The 15,967-nt window shown below is 37.3% G+C and overlaps 1 protein-coding gene across 1 annotated transcript in view; it reads right to left on the bottom strand.

Annotated features, from left to right (window-relative positions):
- Window positions 1–12,289: 12,289 nt before the first annotated feature.
- The window catches only part of LOC149574771 (Transport protein particle (TRAPP) component), a 57,444-nt gene continuing 53,766 nt past the window's right edge, over window positions 12,290–15,967 (bottom strand). Inside the window, exons 2-4 of the mRNA XM_089814602.1 lie at window positions 13,055–13,172; window positions 12,704–12,935; window positions 12,290–12,577 (exon numbers count right to left, since the gene is read on the bottom strand). Coding sequence (XP_089670728.1) covers window positions 12,549–12,577; window positions 12,704–12,935; window positions 13,055–13,172 — 379 coding nt within the window. The 3' untranslated portion in view covers window positions 12,290–12,548. The remainder of the gene's footprint in view (window positions 12,578–12,703; window positions 12,936–13,054; window positions 13,173–15,967) is intronic.

The following is a 15,967-nucleotide window of genomic DNA, read 5'->3' as shown; positions in this document are numbered from 1 at the left end:
ATTATATCATTACAATATAATGCCACACTTCACTAAACAAAATATTTTTCCTTTATACCCTAAACTTTGTTCTATCGGCCTTGTTTCTTGATACTTTGCTAAATCTTTTGAATTGTTCTTTTTCCACGTGTGGGTTAACATCTAAGATGTCATCCCAACATTGTCAAGTAATTGTTTTGGTAAACCAAAACAATTCCTCGACCAAAATGCATTTAACTATGTTTTGTCCTGACCTAAGCTATTACTAGTAAATCTGCAACAAGTTCTTTTGTGCATAATCAAATCTTAAGTGCTTTTAATATATACTATATTCTTCCTTCCTATAGGTACACACAATCCCAAGTGCTTCTAGTGAACTCTGTTATATAGAATAAGTTGATTGTTCTTTATTTCGTTGATGTGCACTTACACAATTTTTTGTGTATTATGCCTTCAAACTTATCCTTTCATTTTTCTATCTCAAAACAAGCTATATGTTTCCATAAACGACAACCTAGATATATCGCCTTAGCCAAATTTCCAATAGTGTGTATGTCAGATTCATGGATCATTTGGTTCATGTTGGATTGGTCGCTAGCATGTAACATAAGATATATTATATAGGAAGTCGATAAGATGGTGTAGCATGTTGATTTATTTGGCAAGCATTGATTATGGATCCTAGTGTCTAAATTAATCTATGTAATTTTTGTATAACATTTTAATAAGGAGTGTATTCCTTAGCATAGCTCTATTTATTTATTTGCAAATTTGTGAAGCCTAGTAGGCTTGCCTAATTTCTTATTTGTAATTATTATAAAAGAAATTAATTTCCTCATTTATAATGTATTGTATGGAATTGTATGCGATGTATGAAAGTCTTGATGTTGGGATATCAAAGAAGATCTTAAGGATTTTCATATGCTTTGAGAAGAGATATGAGTGGAATCTATTATCATTCAAAGTGGACATCAAAGGAAATATTAAGGGAATTGAGTTGTTGTTCAATCAAATCATCCCTTTGGATTTGTAGATTTATGAAGGTGGCTTTAACCTTCATCTTTGAGATTCCTTGAAGGTGGATCTAACCTTCATCTTTGAGATAGTGAGTCTTCTTGAATGTGGGTTTAACCTTCATTCTTTGGGAAATGTGCTTGGGTAGTGAGCCTTTTTGTTCTTATCAACTCCTAAGAGGGTTTTGAACCTTTTAGCAGGGGTTCAAGTTCTTTAGCGAGGATTGTTCCTTAACAAGGACCATTTTAATAAATCAATTATATCAACTCCTAAATAGAATCATATTCTTAACAAGGATATTTGTATATTAGCTCAATATCTAGTGGGTATCATCCCCATTGATTTGTTTCCCTTAACATGGTTTTATTTGAGAGATAAAATCCATGTGTTTATGGTGTTGTATGTCTTATTGTTGTGTATTGTTAAATTGTTGATCAATGATTGATTTTATAATTTTGAATTTTGTAGCTATTACTCATATCCAATTCACCCTTCCTCTTAGTTATGAGTTGTGAATTTTGTTTAGTAACAATTGGTATTAGAGCTTGTGGGTCTCTTTGAAAAGGAATCTTAATCACAAATGAGGGGATCCAATGTGGCTTTAGGGAAGTGTTGAGTGTTGTAATTGCATGATGAAAATGGAAAAAATTCATGAGAACCTCTCTTGAAAAGTTAATAAAATATCAACTCCAAAGTTCTAGGAGGCAGCTTTCAACCAACTCGGTAGCTCAATTGAAGATAAATTTTTATGTTTAACAAGGAGGCATTTGTTGGTCTGGTTTAGTCCAATCTGTAACTCTGTGACACTTAGAACATATTTAGTGGAAAATAATATCTTTTTCTATTTTCTAAATTTTATGGTGATTCATGCAAGTCTAAATTAATATGAATTTATAATTTAACCATATTTTGGTGAAAAGCAATTTACAAAGAGATAAGGAAACAAGAAGATAAGCAAGTTACTGAAATTAAAATCTAAATGGATATAAGCCGTAGTGGCAACATGTTTGCAAATTAAATCTTCACAATAGGTGATAGGAAACCAAAGAAATTCAGAGCATCACAACTGTAATCTCCTTGATGCAATCATCAATGGAACTTTGTTAAGATAGTATGATTTTTCGCAATTGATCAAATCGTGCAGCCATGGGAAGTGTGTGCACATGAGACAAATTACTATGAACGCATTTAATAAGTCCTCTTCTCCAATTAGTTACCAGAGGTATTATGTATCCATTTGTGACAAACTCCTAGAATACTAAAATCACATGATCATTCAACACTATAAGACTATTAGCTCCTTCATTATTTATGAACTATTAATTCACAAAGAAAACACACATTCCAGCAAGAATCACTACACATAGAAAGTCATATAACCCGATCACCAATTGCATAAAACATTGGCCTTGAGTACACGTTACAACCCTGTATTTATAGTGAACCCTCTCCTTCATGAGAATTTCAAAGCTAGCATTTTTCTCATGCAAAGAGTATGCTAAAACTATTAAGAAAAAGAAAATTATATATAAACTAACTCCTAATATGGTGCTAAGTAGGCCTATGTCCTTGTTTTTATCAATTAAATGGTGCATGGGCCTTTACATGAATTAAAACTTCTTCTTTTTTAAAAGATAGAAGAGAGACATCTCTGAGTGGTAGCTAGATAAAGATAAGATAAATTTATTAATGTCCAACAAGACACCAACGAGGGTCTAAGGGACTGAAAATAGTACAAAGGGCCAACGCCAGCAGAGGAAGCACGAAACGGTGTCCACAAAAAGAACATGAAAGCAAAACAACAAAATAACCAAGAAAAGGGGAGGGAATAACAACAGCTAAGAACTCCTCACAGGCAAGAAGTAGTCCAAAATGGAAAGGTGGACATTAGGGCAATCAGGTACTCTAGAAGGTCGCCTCTGAGGTCTACAAGAGGGATTTCACCGAGTGTAATCTCTATGGGGTCTCACAGATCTAGTGTGAACTGAGATAGTGCAAAGAGGTAGCTTTGATTCTCGGGTAGGAACTATAGGACTAAAGAAAGAGGTGATGAGCTACGTAGGGTTCAATGTCAAGCAAAGCTGGAGCTGTATAGTGTGTTCGTGAAGCTGCATGATCTCCTAAAGATAGAGTGCAAGACAGTGTTAGTCAATATATCTAAAGAATGAGGGAAGAGACCGAAACTCTCTAAACAAACAGTAGAATCTCCCTCAAACCTCACAGTAAATGAGGCAACGAAAAATAAAGTGACACTTAGTCTCGACCTCCCTGAAAGGACAACCACCAATCTGGTGATCAGTCTAAATACAGAGTCAGTGAGAACCCACCCTGAAAGATCCCAAGGATATGTGAAGAGCATGAGTCCAATGACGAGTGAGGTACCAGGGACGTACGATGATCCCATCCTAAATCTCAAGAAAGTGCTCAACATAGAAAGCCATGTGCGAACGGAGCCCACTTAGGGGATTCCTCCAGGTCATGATAACATAGTGTTTGTAGATGTCAAGTCTAACATGCTCATTCAACTCTCGCTGAGGTGGAAGAAGATGGGCTAGAGTGTCCAAAGAAAACTAGAAGGGGGGAAGATGATCCAAACTAATACCACTTGATCCCAAGAGAGCAAAGACCTGGGTGTATCAACAATGAGACCTGTGAGCAGAGTCTGAACTTGTAACCTCCATAGACGAACAATAAGCCAAGTAGGAATATCTATGATGATCGTCAAAAAAATCAACGAAGCTCCAGAGTTGGTGAAGAAGCCAAACTAAATCAAAGATGGTCCCCAATCTGAAAGGGTGAGGACCAAACTCATCCAAAATGATGTTGTGTGGTGGGGTGACATCTGATAATGCGTCAAAGGAAAAGAGTTTGGAATCTCTCAACAGAGGCCTAGTCAGACTCCAAGAGGGAGGGGCCCCAAATAGTTGGCTTGACCAGGGAGTCAAGAAGAGACATCTTAGTCGTGGTGTCCTAGAAGTGGTGTAGAAAGCACTTTCGATCAATAATAGCAAGGGAGCCGAGCCCCTTGTTGATTCTGGGCTGGATGGCTGGTCTCAGGCTGAACCGAGGTCCAAAAAACTTAACCCCCAAGTAAGTATATGAAGATGAAATCTTGATCTCGGTACCCTAGAAGTAAAAATGGAGATGGGATGTCCTCAAACAATTGAAGATCTAGAGCTTAGGAGTCTTCTAGAAATAGTAACTCGTCCTCCTCCATGCAGAAGCATCAATTAACCACTGCTAAGCTTGAAAAGATGCTTTTATTGCATGAAAATATTCAAAAATAGGGACTAGCAATTAATTATCGGGTAGGCGTAAGTTGTAGGAAATTGTTGCACCTCTGTAGTTGCTAACCTTTGGTAGTAAAATTTGTGACTTCACCAAAATCTTCAAATTAAAAAGTTGCAGAGTTGTGGAGTTGTGCACCTTTGAAGGTTCCAAGGTCAAATTTGGTAGTTTTTCTTCTCAGTCAAAATCTCAATATTTGGCATTTGGGTCTTGTTGATCTATGATCAAAATGAATTTTGGATGAGATACCTTGAACTTTTGTATAGTTGCAGTAATTTCTTAAGAATCCAACAAGTCTAAGGCTTGATACTTTGCCCTCACTTCCCCATGAAAATCATGGACCTCTAACTTCACTTAAACCAAATCATCCATCTTAGAATCTAACTCCTTTAGTGTATCCTTGACCTTGATAAGATAAGATACGATAAATTTATTAATGTCCATTAAGAGACCAGTGAGGGTCTAAGGGACTGGAAACAGTACAAAGGGGCAAATGCCAGTAGAGGGAGCACCAAACAGTGTCCACAGAAAGAACGTGAAAGAAAAATAACAAAATAACCAAGAAAAGGGAATAACAACAGCTAAGAACTCCTCACAGGTGAGAAGTAGTCCAGAATGGAAAGGTGGACATTAGGGAAATCAAGTACTGGGATGTTGTTGAGTGTAATCTCTACGGGGTCTCATAGATCCAGTGTGAACCGAGATAGTGTAGAAAGGTTGCTTCGACCCTCAAGCAGGAACTATAGGATGGAAGAAACAAGTGATAAGCTGTTTAGGGGTCGATGTCGAGCAAAGTTGGAGTTGTATAGTGTGCTCACGAAGCTACATGGTCTCTTGAAGATAGATTGCAAGACAGTGTTGGTCAATATATCTGAAGAATGAGGGAAGAGACTAACACTCTCTAAACAAATAGTAGAATCTCCCTTGGACCTCATGGTAAATGGGACAACGAAAAATAAACTGAGACTCAGTCTCGACCTCCCCAATGTGACAAAGCCTATAAATCCTATCCTCCCTACCAATCTGGTGATTAGTCTGAATATGTAGCCGGTGAGAACCCACGATCCCAAGGAGATGCAAAGAGCATGAGTCCAACGATGGGTGAGGTCTAGGGACATAAGATGATCTCGTCCTAGATCTCAAGAAAGTGCTCAGTATAGAAAGCTATGTGCGGACGAAGCCCACCTTGGGAAAGAAGATGAGTTGGAGCATCCAAAGAAAACTGGAAGGGGGGAAGACAATCCAAACTAATATCAATCGAGCCCAAGAGAGCAAAGACCTGGGTGTACCAACAACGAGACTTGTGACCAAAGTCTGAACTCACCACCTCCATAGAGGAACAACAAGCCAAGTAAGAATATTTGTGATGATCGTCAAAGGAATTAGCAAAGCTCTGGAGCTAGTGAAGTAGCCAAACTAAATCCAAGATGGTCCTCAATCTGAAAGGGTGAGCACCAAACTCAGCTAGAACGATGTTGTGTGGTGTGAACCAGTGACAACTAATAATGCGCCAAAGGAAAAGAGTTTAGACTCTCTCAATAGAGGCCCATTCAGACTCCAAGAGAGAGGGGCCCCAAACAGTAGAACCATAGAGGACAGTTGGCTTGACCAAGGAGTCAAGAAGAGACATCTTAGTCGTGGTGTCCTAGAAGTGGTGTTGAAAGCACTATCGCTGAAGAATAGCAAGGGAGCTAAGCCCCTTGTTGACTTTGGGCTACATGGCTAGTCTTAGGTTGAATCGAGGTCCAGAAAACTTAACCCTCAAGTAAGTATATGAAGATGCAATCTCGATTTCGATACCCTGAAAGTAAAAATGGAGATGGGATGTCCTTAAACAATTGAAGACCATAACCTGAGTCTTGCCTAGATTTGCAACTAGCTCACGTGAGTCAAAGAAAGAGGCCAAGCCATCAAGGAGTCGCTGAAGACCATCGAGAGAAGATGCTAGGAGAATCACATCATCAACAAATAGGAGAATAGAAATCAATACCTGATGTAAATAAAAACCATTTCCAAGAAGCGAACAATCACAGAGAAAAGCCTCAAGCTCGTCGATGTAGATGCCAAAGAGAGTGGGGGAGAGAGGACAACCTTGTTTCACCCCAATAGTTCTCTGGATAGGATCAGAGAAGCCTTGTAGAGTCTTGAATCTTCCCATAAAGTGCTCTTATAACCTCATAATATTGTAAGAAGAATCTTTGAGATCTCAATGTCCCTAAGATGTTGAAAGAGAGCCACCCGAGGAACAGAGTTGAAAGCTTTGCGAAATTCAACAAAACAACAATAAACTTTTGCCGAACGATGGCGAGCCTCCTCAATGATGGCCCGTAAAGTCAAAATGTGATCAGTGGTCTAAAAATCTGAATGAAACCTAGCCTGACCTCTAGCTCGACAATGTTGTTGATCAAACTCACTGGACAGGATACCATTCAGCACAGTCACATAGAGTTGGCGAAGGTATGCCCAACCATGATGTTCCTGTAGCTTCTGGGGTTAGAGGCTGGCCTAGATTTATGGGTCGAATAGATAATATGTCATGACCAAGAGTCAGGGAAGCCGACACAAACCACTCGATTAAAGAGCATTGTAAGAAAGGGACCTAGGACAAAGATACCCAACTTGAAAACTTCATCTTGAAATCCTTCATCATTAGGAGTTCTGCTACTGTTCATAACTCTAACTGCCTTACTAATGTGAGAGAAGGAGAAGAGGTGACAATGGGTGGGGGGAGGATGACATGGAGAGGGGGCTAGCCAGGAATATCATAGAGTGTGGAGGTGTGGGAGGCAAGGGAGTGAAAGTCCAAAGTAGAGGGGGGGGGGGGGGGGGCCAAGGAATATGATGTCTCCCATGGTAGAGAATCTGGTAATGTGCCGAAGAAGGTCTTCATAGGGGTCCCCACCCTCAGTGATGTGAATTGCATAGTACGAAGATGTTGGCGAGAAGTAACAAACAACGATATAAGTATCTCTATAGAGCAAGGTTCCTCGATCAATGCGAATCCACATGAATCTGGCATAGCTTTCGGAGTTTACCAAGGAGATTTTACTGAAAAGGTGGTCTCGGATAAGACAAGTGACCCCACCAGAATACCTGACTTCGTCTCTAAAAGAGGAGAGCCACTGATAGCCAGAAATACCAGGAAGAGGACACATGGGGCTCTCATGCGTCTGTAATAAAAAGGTGGTTGGCAAAACCAATAGCATCATTTATGTAAGCCAAGCATAGACCAAAGGATACCATTATCGTTCCAGCAGTTGAGACATAGAGCCTGTGCTCAACTGTCACTGAATACACATCAAATATCATCTTCGCATGACATTGCTTCACTAGATGCTCAGAATTATTGAACTAATGCTTCTGTTGATAAATGTTCCCTGGAGTCATCATTAAAAATCTCCAGGCTTTTCGCACTACAATAATCATCCACTTGTAGTATTTGGGCTTGAGTACTTCCTTGCATATATGAGATGTCCTTATACGTGGATAGCATGACCTTATTCTTGGCTTGTATCTTCTCAATCCATACATCAATCTTATCCAATTTTTCCCATATGAAAACATTGAGCAACATCCTATACCCTTGCCCCTTAATCTTTTGTAAAGAAACTTCATCTACTAGTCCAAAATCCTAGCTGATTATAGTTGTCATTTTATGTGCATTATTTTCTATATTGTGCAATACATACATATTGCCCTCATCTGTTTGATCACATCTCAGCTTACATTCATTGGATTTGTCACTAGGTAACATGTTTTATGCATCATTTTAGCTGTAATTAACCTTGGTACTTGAACTTTTCTTGGATCAAGAACCTTTCCTTAAATCTTCCCCATGCGATCTTTCCTAATCAATTTCATCCATTGATTTTAACATCAAACTTGTTTCCTTCCGTAGAATCTTCTGGATTAATCCAAATACATACTTGATGTCATCCCATAATTGATTTAGTCAAACTGTCAACTTGTGTTTTTCCTTTACCAAATAACCTCATCTGCTCAATTAACATTGTTCACTCAATTAATACAATGTGTTCAATAATACTTTCTTACTTTGTTCTCAAATTTATGCACGATATACTTCCATTGAACAATAACCTTTGCTGACCGACAAAATTTTTTAGCTTGATAGAACACAACAATTCCTTGTCTTTTTCACTTCACAACTTTCTCCCTGTATTACCAACCAATGTAGCATACTTGTGCATCTTTCTAACACTTCATCAAATCATGCAAAACAATCAAACCAATATTACCTTGTCAAAGTTTGATTCATCAATTGCCCATTTAAGCTCAACACTTAACATCGCTTCATCATTTCTTCTTTTATCTTTACTTAATCATTACTCTTTTGACATATGCTCTAAAGAAATTTTAGTTGCCACAAATGTTTTCCCTTTTCCTTTTGACTGTGAGGAAGTGGAAGGTGATAAACCCTTCTCTAGCATTTGGCAAATCTATTTTGCTCCTCTTTAGTAGGTTTGTCAACTCATCAATCTTTTTAGTGTGGCAATAATGCTCATCATGATAAGGTTTCTTGCAATATGCACAAGGTGGTTTGTACTTCCTAAATGAATTTACCTTCTTGCTAGAATATGAAGAATTGCCTTGTTGCGAGGAGGTTAATTGTTATTTCTCCTGATGCTTCTTTGGCTTCTGTTGCTTATGCTTCTTGTTTATAACTATCCCGATGAGACCAAATTATACTCAAATCAATATTGCTAAGGATCAAATTGAGTCCTAGCATAACAATGATTATAATGGCTAAAAATGACTACGATCTAAAAGTGATATTTTTGCCAAAAAAATGATATGAACTAAGAGCAGATCTTAAACGTAGACAAAAAAATTATGCACTTCCAAAAAAATGACACCTAAAAATGTGTTTGTAAATAGTAAATAGTATCCCATCTTACACTAACATGATGATGGAGAGGAATGCACATCCAAGCCCCATCATTTTTTGAGCTTCCTTGGATCTTAGATCTTAGGTTAAAGTTTTAGAAATTTAAAATTGGTGATTTTACTATAATCAAATTTGTTTTTTCATCAATAATACGAGGCTATTTGGTGTTAGTATATTTAGGCCTTACATCACATAGTTAGGTCTTACATCACTAGCAAGGCTAGGCAGTTAAATGATGCCTTCCATGATTCCTATTTTAATGGTGATGTTGACAACTCAAATTTAGAGAGTTAAAATTGCCTTCTTCTAACCCATGTATGTATTCATGTTGTTATTTAAGACTATTATTTAGTCAAATCTAAGCAAAAGGTATGTCAAAATGCAAATTGTTATTCAAGGAAAATGGATAAATTGGAATATTTCCATATTTTAGTGGAGTAATTGTTGCTAGCTGAAAATAGTAGCAACTCTTGAAAAAAGAATGGTACACTTTTTGTGCTACCAATTTTTAGGTATGAAGCAATCCTTACTATTTTATTTGTTCATCTATTACGAGTATGACCTAATTTCACAGCTGACTAGTTTAAAAAGAATGGTGCATGACTCCACAAATCTATTTCCTTCCTTTTCATTTGCCTCTAATCTTCTCCAAAATTTGCTACGAAAACTTTTTTGCTAATCATTAAATAAATTAAAAAAGATGACCACTTAAAACACAAGTACCAAAATCAAATATACATGGGGGCCACCGACTACACAAATCACTATAAAAAAAATTAATATTGGTTACTAGCTAAAATAAGTTGTGGTCGCACAAGGACCTACTCAAAGCCCCCCTAAATTGAGTTGTATAAGCCTCATTATTCTCATTACATTAATTGTATAAATTTGGATTGTTGTCCTTGTACCTAAGTTGTAGGTTGTTAGTCACCCCATACACTATTTGAACAAATATACAAATAAGGATTTTTGTTCCACCTTCTCTATGCACTATGGTAGCTCATTTCATTTAATCATTTTCTATTTCTACATTAAAATATTGTATTTTGTATGTCAAAGGCACCTACTACATCTATTATCTTCCATAGTGAGCTACTGATGGGTGTGATTTTTTCCAATCCTCCATTAAATCGTGAACTTATTTATCACAAAAATAAATAAAAACTACTCTAAACAAGGGATGTCAAAAATTGTGAACTTATTTATCATAGAAATAAATAAAAGCTACTCTAAACAAACTAGAGGGATGTCAAAAATTGTAGGAAAAAATGTTGTGTTGTCTCGAGGTTTCTCCACATCTTAGGATCAACAGATCTCTACAACCATTTATCTTGTTTATGTATATATTGATATTACAAGTAGCAAAACAAGGGTGTTGTCCCTATTAACAAGAGGTGTGCAGGCATCAAAACAAGTGAACAAGCCTCCAACAATGCATTAGTGATCACAAAAGAGTTGTAATAACAATATTATAGTGTATATGAAAGCATAACAAAAGAACATCCTAGGCACGCAAAAACAAGAATTGGACAAAAAGCTAACCCTTCTTCACTCGATAACTTGTAGAGTTCTTGTGGTACCCTATATATTTATCGTGTTTTCCCAATTACTTATCCTATAGGAGGCAGAGTGGAAGTCAATTTGTGCATGCCCTTCGAAATGAATTTGGATAGCACCACCTTCCCCAATTCATGGACTTAAGCTTGAGAACAGAAAGCTCCCCCGCTATTGTATCACATTTAGCATAGCTAGGAATAGTGTGAGCACGATATTCAATAGTTGTGTTAATATTGATAGAAGCTTGGGCGTGTTATTCTTCGGAAGGGTTATTAACTTTTTTGTTGGTAACTCAAAAGGTATCCCATCCATGCTCTCATATCATCACGCGCCCAAACCAATGTTTAACTTGGTCTTACAAACTACCAAATTGGAGGGCAAAAGTAGGCAAGCAAAGGCAAACTAATCCTCTTGGGGGTCTATGCAATCACCTATAAACTATGTACAACAATTAAGTTTGGGCCTCAGAATTGAACCTGAAATCTATAAGGAACAAAGCCACAACCCAAGACAACTATGCTACACATGCAGGCTAGGAAGGGTTATTATTGTCGTTATCAAAGTCATCTACCACATCATTTGTTTCATCATGCTCATCCTCGTTTGCCAAGTTCTCCTTGATATCCAAATCACCAATCTTCTCCAAATTTTTAGTACTGATGTTAGGGCATCTAGCAAGTTTTGGACCTCAACTAGGCATCACCCACTTCCACAACCTCTTTCTCCTATACTAGTTGATCACTATCCACAACTGCAATAACCTCCACCTTGTACATCAGGGAAGTATCTTGGCCCCTCTTGTCCTTTGAAGTGTTTTTCTCTGCATAAAATTGAGGCATGGAGGTCTTGGGGTTTTTAGTTTTAGGGAATACGGTCTTTCTTGAGTGGCCTCTTTTGCCTGGATTCAGAGAATGAGGGCTGTTCTAAAGGTTGCAAAGACTTGAGCAACTGGGTGGGGAGTTTTCTTCTTTTTCCAGGTGGGAAGAGTTCTTGTGTTTGTGTGTGTTAACTTGAAAATTGACACTAAATAATAGTTGGCAATCTTGAGCAAGTCTGTCAAAACAGTTGAAAATACCACATGAGCCCTTGCATAGATGCCTAGCTAATCAGGTAGCTCATCTTATGGCTATCAGAAAAAATGCTGATGACAGTTTACAATGTAGTCATCAAAATCTCCCTTCAACAAATATTGACACACATCCAATCATATATGAAGTACTACCATGACAGCTATGTGAACTTTATTGTTCCTCAATAAGTTCAGTAGTTACTGGATCATTTAACAAGTCCTCTTCCAAAGTAGAATGGGCTCATACACGAGAGAAGCACTATTTTGAAGGAAAGCTCCTTGGGTTAAGAAGCTATATACAACTGCTGGAAGAAAACAACAAATGGTTATTGGGGTCGTTAACATTTATCCGAGATACTTAAGTCTATATTTATTTGGGAAACTGGCTGGTAAGTTGTACTCACTAACACACTTGCATGTTACAACTTGCCCCATATAATTAAGAATTAAAAATAAAACATAAAAAACATTACAAATAGAAAAATAGATCTTCATAATAGAATGTGAGCAGGCTCAAATGCAATTATTTATAATGATCAATTTATTTGACTAGGTAAACCAATGCCACTATTCCAATTTAATAAAATTAATTGAAAGCTACTCTTCCATCAACCATACACGCCATCACAAAAAATTTGATAATATTTCTGCATAATGCTCTTCATCTATGACAGGGAAAAAAAAAGTATCCTCCAATTACTTCAGTGAAATATTGTAGTACTTGGACACTCGGTTTCAAGCTTTGATGCGAATTATAAAGGAACCTGCATGTGAAAGTACGAATAATATTAAAACCCAGTTATCACAATAAAGCTTTACTTTTCAAAACAATTGTCTTTAACTGGATATAACTTACATGCAGGAATTGTCTTTAACTAGACATAACTTACATGCAGGAAGACTTGCCACCTCTGCAGAAACTGCACAAGGAACTCCTAAATTTGTTAATGCTCCGCGAATTATTCCACAAGGAAAATAGAGGTACATGCCCGCAGCTTGTGCAGCTCTTGCATCATTTGATGTTGCAGATTCTGTCTGGGAACCATCTATAATTGGTGATGGGGTATCAAGAGATATATGTGTGAGCCATCGAAAACGGCTATCTTGCAATACAAATGTACCCTGCATATGAAAAAGCATCTCCATATCAAAACAGTAGGTAACTTAAAAACTCTATCATGGAATGAGCTCGACAGTAGTCATTGTTTTAAGATGAACAAAAAGATTAAATACAAACTCACTCGATGGTTTGTCTTCAAGTTGTCAATTTGTTTTTTGAACAGCTCTGACCAAAAATCCTTGCAAATAAACTTGATTGCCTCCAGATGATCTGCAAATCTAGGCCGTTCCTTTGTATATCTGAGTCAAAACAAATTAAATATGATCACTATATTTTGAGCATAAACACAATAGTAATAGATATAAATCAGATATGTGGAATCAAAATATTGCAACTCTGGTGCTCATCATATGATTTTTGTAAAAAGGTGGGACTTGAGTTTGTAAAACTTCCAAGGTGTACTGGGCCTTCTTCCCCAGGTTGGAAGCAGATTCTAGTATGCCATATTGTCATTGAGGGGGTAAAGGTATTATAATGTTTTATAACCAGCTAAATTATGCACGTCTTTCAACTAAAAACTTTCAAGAGCATGTTTCCTCCTCAACCAATAAGAATTTGCTTGTTGGGTAACAGGCAGGTTGAACGAGCTAGGTTAGCTGCAGGGAAGACCTCGGCTAAAAGGACTTCAAAAGCAGTGCTTTATCTTGTGTGTACCCACACTCCTAAGAGCATTGAAAACACCTTGATAAGTAAAGGTGGGTGACTTCTTCCAAGAACAACCACACCAGTCCATGTGTTGTACACTTGTGACTGTTGTTGCTTCCCCCAATGTTCAATCTGGCCCCACCAATGGCCTGCTTGCTTGTTTGTAATCAGCTCCCCCTGCTATCTCACCTGCTCCCCCACATGCATCACTACCTCACTCATGCTCCCTGAGCAGATTACGCCTCCACATCCTCAACCCAACTTTCAGTAAATAACAGTTTGTGAGAATCCTTCTTGACTCACCCAACCCAGAGACATAGACACTGAAGGATTTGTTCGCCAAATGCACTTAGTATTTGCCACAGGCAGCTTGCCGTGATCAAAACCACCCAAGGCTTGCTTTCTTGGATCACTCACCCCACCCAGAATATTCCTGAATTCTAGCTTAGTCCAACAATTGTTACAACACTTACATTTTGGAATATCACAGGAAAAATACAGAAAAAATTTCAGCTGTATTACCTTCAACAACTTCCAAATGCTCTTAAACCCCTTTTTTGAGAGGGCTACTATTAGTGCTTGTCAGATGCATTTCTTTGAATATATAATTGTCCATAACAAATTGAACATGTTTGGCTTCTCAAAAGATGTACTCCGAGAACATAAAAATTTAAGTATCGTACAGTAAATCATGATCTATGTATTCCATGTCTGAGTAATTGAAGCATATCTTGGATGAGAATAAAATCTATTTTATTAGAGGCATTGTTATCTAGCCTGGTAACTGAACACTAGGATGTTAAGTCATGAAGACAATTTGCAATAGTCAATGGTGATTCTACACATTGCCAAATTGTATTGCAACAGTGCTTAAATGTCTATCATGACTACGATCAAAAATAACTTATAGATTATCACAGGGAATTAAAATTGTTAATATTGTAGCTTCAATCGGATTGAATCTATCTAGAGTTAATCCCCTATGGTTATTGGTTAATCATTATCGCATTTAATTAATCTTCAATTTTATATATATATATATATATATATATATATATATATATATATATATATATATCGTCGTTGTTGTTAATAATGTCTAATAGAAATTAACTTACAATAACCGTTACTGATTAACAGAGACATGTCTCTTCTACTCCTTTTTATATACATTCAAATCTACACTTGGAACACAGAAATAATAAAGTAGTGTTATTACATTGTTATGATCCTAGTGGGCAGCCTTCACTAGCACCTCGGGGTTTTGGTACAATGGTTCGTACCATGTGGCCACCCAGGTTTGAGTCTCAGAGCGGGTGGCAACGCTGGCATTGCAGTATTCATCCGGGGCTCATACGGCCAAGAGAGGGCCCACCATATGAGCGCAAATCCAGTCCAGAGTCTGGAATGCGGAGTGTGGTGGGATGTTATGATCCTGGTGAGCAGCCTTCACTAGCTCCTCAGGGTTTTGGTGCAATGGTTTGTACCATAAATTTGCAAAAACCAATCCTACAAAATCAACAGGGTTTCAGAGCTAGATTGCAAGTGTAAAGATGATTAGTCCTGAGCTACAAGAAATGATCGATCTCCATGACCTGAATATTGCGCTGTGTATGATTCAATTCAGAATCTCTGCAATTAGAAGATAAGAATGTTTGATACATCCCCACTATCTGTAATCGGTCTACCAATTTGCACTTGGGTGCAATTCTGGAGAGAGGGAAAAAAAAGATATTTTAGAAATTTCCTTCATGTCGATGAAAATTCACTCGAGTGTAATATTGCCCTAGGAGAACTTTCCTCCTTTTAAATTTTCCTTTGACTTATAATTTAGTATTAGGCACAAATAATGTGACACCTCGGATTTTTACTCAGACATCGTCTTTTGACTGGGTAGATTTGCATCAAGCGCAATAAGAGGCTTTTTGCAGATCTTTTCGTTATGAAACTCTCCACTAGGTCATTTTTGTAAAATCAATAGGATTGTCTTCATGACCCCTGTCGTCAACCAAGTTTTCAGAAGATTTTATAAAGAGATAAAATTGGAATTATTTTGAATATTTTTGGAGCGCATATATATTAAATTCTTTTTTTTAAATGTCTTATAAATGACAGTGAAAATCCACTGGAAAATGGCAAAAGTTAAAGGCTATATAATAAACCATCAGTTGTAATTCTGTAATGTTCTGAACTAAATACAATTCTAAATCAAACATTGTAAAGCTCCAACAAAAGAAATTTCGGTTTATATTATCTTTTGAAACACACATTCAGAAGAGAATGAGCATTAACAATTGTACCTCTACATGAGAAAGCAACCCAGCCTCTAGAGCTTTCAATAGTTTTCTGCAATAGTTCTTCAATGGCACTGTCCTTTTATTCTGGGTCT

Source organism: Cupressus sempervirens, chromosome 2 (assembly GCF_028749045.1).
Source record: "Cupressus sempervirens isolate cs-2001-9-10 chromosome 2, ASM2874904v1, whole genome shotgun sequence".
In the NCBI taxonomy this organism is placed as follows: Eukaryota; Viridiplantae; Streptophyta; class Pinopsida; order Cupressales; family Cupressaceae; genus Cupressus; species Cupressus sempervirens.
The sequence above is the reverse complement of the archived record's forward strand: the minus strand, read 5'-3'. Positions and strand labels throughout refer to the sequence as shown.